A 5493-nucleotide genomic window follows, 5' to 3' on the forward strand; every position below is an offset into this window, starting at 1 on the left:
GTATTATATATAGTTATGGTAGTGTACTGGGAGCAGTGAGTCGAAGATCACTATTTCTGAGTGTAATGTAATGTGTTAATAACAATATAAGAAAAGCTCTCCAAGAAAACTGAAACTCACACATTTTTTCTATAGTAGTTTATGTTGGGTTTTGCTGGTGTGTATCATTTAGTATTTATATCATTTATAGGGTACAGTTTGTTGAGATTAGGAACTGTTGAAACACTGGGGTAGTTAACAGCAAGTTAGAGCTGTGCTGCTATTAGTGTACATGGAAAGACTTTGCAATACGGTTCTATACATTAGCATTATTAATATATTATGTATTAGATATCATGAACAGTGAACAACATTCTTACAGTTTATTTAATTTATTAATCTACATTTAATGTTCATTTCTACATATACTAACACATCAGTGACAATTCAAGTTGAATAAATGAATGTTTATGAATGCATTATGAACAAACATGAATAACAATGAACAAAAGTACATTTATAAATTAACATTAAGCCAGATTAATACATTCTGTAAATCGCCAGCAAAGGTGCAATGAGAAAATACTTTTTTTTACATCCTAAATTCTTGAAGTTCATATCGAGTATTTTTATGTATAATAATAATAATTCAGCAGCAAGCTATCTAATGCCGTGTTTTCTGTGGAACTCTATGTAGAGATACACTGTGTTCTGACTTCAAAGTTAACCATGCTCATTGGCTCATGCTCATCTGAGACGGTTCTGTTTTGTTCTGTCCTGTCCTCAGCTTTATACTGTTACCCCCTCTTTATTTCCACCCGAACCATATCAAGTGTCCCTTTCAAAGAAGTATTGTGTTGGTCAGAGTCTGCTCCCTCTCCTCCTTCTTATCGCGTGTTTGCTTCAATCACGGTCAGCCAGGAGAATGACTGAACATTGGAAGTCCCACCCACTTTTGTTGGTTATTAAACACTTGGATTTGGATATGGATCAAAACTTGGGATATCTGCTGGAAAAACTGACTGCATTGCAGGTTTGTCTTTCTCCTCATGCCTCAAGTTAAACATGATTCTCATGTGACGGTGGAATTGGTGGCACTGAAAGTAAGCTCGAGTTAACCTATAGCTTGTCTTGCTAACTGCACCTGAAAAAGTGCACTCAGAAAACTTTCAGTACCTTATTTTTGTTATCAAGTTATTGATAATGTGATATTTTTTGTCAGTAGTGAAAAATATTTTTACAATTATGATAAACGTTTGGCAGAAAAGGAAACAGTGATCTTAACTGACATATTGATGTGTGTTTGTTTATACTGTGAATCTTTAAGTTAAGTGAGTATATTTATAGGGCTACACAATGGACCATCCAGATAATGGCTGCATGGATGTTTCTGTCTCCAAATCAATAGACAAATCCCATTTAATTTACTCATGCTATTTATTTTCAGTAGGCTTAGCATTAGTAGTCGCTTGTGGACATCAGTCTCGGTGTCTTCATTTCTTCTATCTGTGTAGAATGAGAAAAGATTCCGGATGCACAAATAAATGGGTTTTAAAAGAGGTTTAATCATAAAAAATATGGGAACTCTTCTACTGACTTTACAGCAGAATTTTAATAGTTTCAGTACTCATTTTTCTTGGATTCCCGCAGACTTTTTGCAGTTGATTCTAGTCAGTGCTTCTTGACTGTAGTATAAACTGAACCTTTAGCTATTGAGACAAATTGATCTGAAGCAGATGTTATTGTGTATGAATAAATAGCTCTGTCAGAGAGCCCACAACATCTTGACACAAGGTCACCTGCATTAGCAACACTTAAAACAATATAATGTCTTTAACCTTTATCTTGGCCTTGAGGTTGCTTGAAGTAATCTGACATGATGAGCTACACAAGCACAAGACATCAAAACAACAGACACTGAGAATAAAAGTATTATTCCTTAGATTTAGACTTCGCTTGTTAGATTTCTGTCTGTATTTTAGAGACAGAGGCAGGTTCAGGCTTGGTTGTTTTCTTCTCTTTTTTTATTAACTTTTTTTTTTCAATTGATCGTACTGTGTAATTATGTTTATAGTAAAAAGTATACTATATTTTTGTCTGTATTTATTCAGTCTGACTGCACAAAAATAAGACTGGACAGTTGATCCTGTGAGCGATGGATGAAGATCTGAACAAGCCGAACACTCACAATGGGAGCGTCTCGGGTGCATTGGAAACCAAAAAGCACGATCAGCCAAAAGCAGCAGTTCTGCAGAAGAATGTGAGAGAGAAAGATAATCTTACTCATTATGAGCACACATAAGAATGTGAAGAATGTTTCATGATCACTGGTTTCCATCCAGACACGGTGCATATGGGTGTGGTAGTGTGTGTGAAGGGTTTAACTGTGGGTTAACCTGGCAGTGCCTGTCGCCATCACTGCGGTGTAATCCCTTCCCTTCCTGACCCGTCTGTCTGTATATTCTTTTGTGACTCCCACTAATGACAAGTTTGACTCTTTATATGTAAATTTGCATACATGAGGACATGGAAGGTCACAGTAATACAAATAGCTTTAGCTTATATTAAAACAAAATAAATTCCGGCAATATAAGGGATATAGACCAAACTACAAGCTTCATTCTCTCTGTGATAATAGTGGATTGAGATCATGTAGATCATTGAAATTAGGGATGCATATGTTGAATTATTATTTGTTACTGTCGATAACCGATTAATTGGCAATTCTATATAAAATAAACACTAAAAACTAGAATCGATCCTGTTAAATGCTATGAATGAATTTAGACACAACAACATTATAACAAAATGTATTATAACTGGAAAAGGACATCATGATGGGAAAGATCGAGGGTACAAGGTGCAGAGGAAGACAATACATTAACAACAACGACAGGATGACACTGGAGGATCTCATCAGACTGGCTAAAACTGAATTCTTTTTTAATGCTTTAGTCTATATATATATATATATATACATATATGACAAAGCTAACCTGAATGTACAAAATAAAGTAAATGAGCATTAAAGTATCCAACAAATATTGCTACAGTAAAAAATATATACAAAAATCTTATGTGGTATCGATACATCATGCATCCCTAATTTTAATTTCATGATAACTGAATTGCTATACATAATGAATGAAACCAAGACCCTTTAACCTCAAGTCGTACTGAATGTCTCAGGTGGGTCTCGTAAGTGGCATCTGTCTGATAGTGGGAACAATGATCGGCTCGGGGATCTTCATTTCTCCCAAAGCGGTTCTGGAGGGGACTGGAGCAGTGGGTCCATGTCTGTGTGTGTGGGCGGCGTGTGGTGTGCTGGCTACGCTGGGTCAGTATACGCACAACAGACACAGTATCTATAAGCTTGTATAAAAGCCTTGATAAACCCTCATAACAAAGATAAATGGGTGAGATTAAGCACTGTCACCTCATGTATCGTGTCATGTTTGTTTTGGCTGTTTGATAATCTGTCCATATGACGTAACAATAAGATTCACTGTTTCTTAAAGCAAAGTACAATTATTTTCTAATATAGTATAACGTCATTTATGTCCATAGGTTGCTGCTTTATTAATTGGTGCTATATACAGTATGTTTTATTGCTAACACATAAGGTTCAGTTAATTAACAATAGATAATGCATTAGATATCATAAACAATGAACAGTATTGTATTTATGCTAATGTTCAAAAATGCTGCTGTTCAACGTTAATTCGTTTTTCTTCATAATACATAAATACATACTAAAATTAATTTATGACAATTGAAATTTTAAGCAGCATATTTCAAAATTAAAATTAACCAAGATTGTTAGTTCATTCTGCCAGATGTATTAAACAATGTTAGAACCTTTTTTGCTCCATCCATTGCAGCTGTTGTTTTACTGCATTATGTGTTACAAATATCTAAATCGCAATCTTTAGTTTACCCTGCACTTTCTGCTGAGATTATAGTTGGGCAAAGGCAAGGAGGTTAATCAGATATGTTCACTCACTCGGAAACCCTCAGTCAGTCTTTTTAAGCCACATAATGTTTGGGAAAATTCACAAGACACCGAAATCCTCTTTAGTTTAATACTGACTCTGCCTGCAGAAGACCTTTCAGTAACGGACTCATTGACCTCAGCTTGAACACTGAGAAACTAAGAGGTTTACCTGTGCATGCGTGTGCAGGGGCCCTCTGCTATGCTGAACTAGGCACAATGATCATGAAGTCTGGTGGAGAGTATCCGTACCTGATGGAGGGTTTTGGGCCAGTGCTGGCATACCTATATTCCTGGAGCACGATCATCGTTTTAAAGCCTTCGTCATTTGCCATCATCGCCCTGAGTTGTGCCGAATACGCCTCCACACCGTTTTACCCAGGGTGCACTCCTCCTCAAGTGGTCACCAAGTGCCTGGCTGCAGCTTGTATCTGTATGTACAGGCCTAGGCCCTTTTTATATTCAAATGACATTATACTGGACTCAACTGTTGTCTGTTCTCTCCATCAGTAATAATTACAGTCGTCAACTGTCTGAGTGTGAAGCTGGCGTACAGAGTGCAGAACTTTTTCACAGCAGCCAAACTCTTGATTATTGTCATCATTGTGGTTTCAGGCATCGTTCTGCTGGCTCAAGGTATACCTCTCCATCCCCTGAGATCTCTGTCTCTGTCTTTGTGATATTCATTTTTATTGACACCTGACTTATGTGACATTGCAAACAACATTAGTATTTTATTTTTCAATTGAACGGACTGGGATCAAATACATTTTGATAAAGAAATGATTATTTTATTATGTTGTGAAAGATTACTCATCATAGACTATGGCCAGAGACAGTGTAAATGTTCAATGACAGATCAATAAAATGTGTCTTTTTATTGTTAAAATTGTTTTATAGGCAATACACAGAATCTTAGAGACCCATTTGCAGGGGCAACAACATCATTTGGAGCAATTGGCCTTGCGTTTTACAATGGACTATGGGCTTATGATGGATGGTAAAGTATTGATGAGCTCATATAATGTTGCACATGTGGCATATGAGGCTAATGCTAAGCAGCAGTCTTCATCTTTTTGAAACTTTGAATACACACAGATTCTTCCTGTTCTTAGAATCTAATAGATTCATAGAATCAACATTCTAGTGTGCTTTCAGCCCTGGGAATCATTCACACAATCTAATGATTTCTCTGTTAAAGCAACATCTGATAAGAGTGGATTTTCAGCAACTGTGAGAGATGTGCTGAAATGGGAAAAGGGAATTGAATGCTTGTCGAAACTTCCATACAGTAGGATCTTTTTTTTTGTTGCCTGGACTTTCACCAGATCATTCTCAATCCAGGGCTTTATTGTTCTGAGAGAAGCATGCACAAGACTACAAGTCAGCTTCAGTCAGCTATGGCAATTCTTTTTAAAGTCCTTTTGTCTTTCTCATAGGAATCAGCTTAACTTCATAACAGAAGAGCTGAAAAATCCATACAGGTCAGACTGAAATGAAACTACATTTTTATTCTGTTTTTT

At 36.4% G+C, this 5493-nt stretch overlaps 1 protein-coding gene across 1 annotated transcript; it reads left to right on the forward strand.

Moving 5' to 3' along the window:
* Window positions 1-975: 975 nt before the first annotated feature.
* LOC107741039 (b(0,+)-type amino acid transporter 1-like) lies at window positions 976-5454 on the forward strand (the record flags this gene model as incomplete). Its single annotated transcript, XM_016553621.1, has 7 exons — window positions 976-1012; window positions 2091-2239; window positions 3169-3316; window positions 4161-4403; window positions 4481-4606; window positions 4871-4970; window positions 5410-5454. Coding segments are annotated over exons 2-7 (767 nt in total), but the record flags the coding sequence as incomplete, so codon positions are not given.
* Between the last annotated feature and the right edge of the window lie 39 nt (window positions 5455-5493).

The sequence above is a fragment of the Sinocyclocheilus rhinocerous genome, unplaced genomic scaffold (assembly GCF_001515625.1).
Source record: "Sinocyclocheilus rhinocerous isolate Xijiao unplaced genomic scaffold, SAMN03320098_v1.1 scaffold2782, whole genome shotgun sequence".
Taxonomy (NCBI): domain Eukaryota; kingdom Metazoa; phylum Chordata; class Actinopteri; order Cypriniformes; family Cyprinidae; genus Sinocyclocheilus; species Sinocyclocheilus rhinocerous.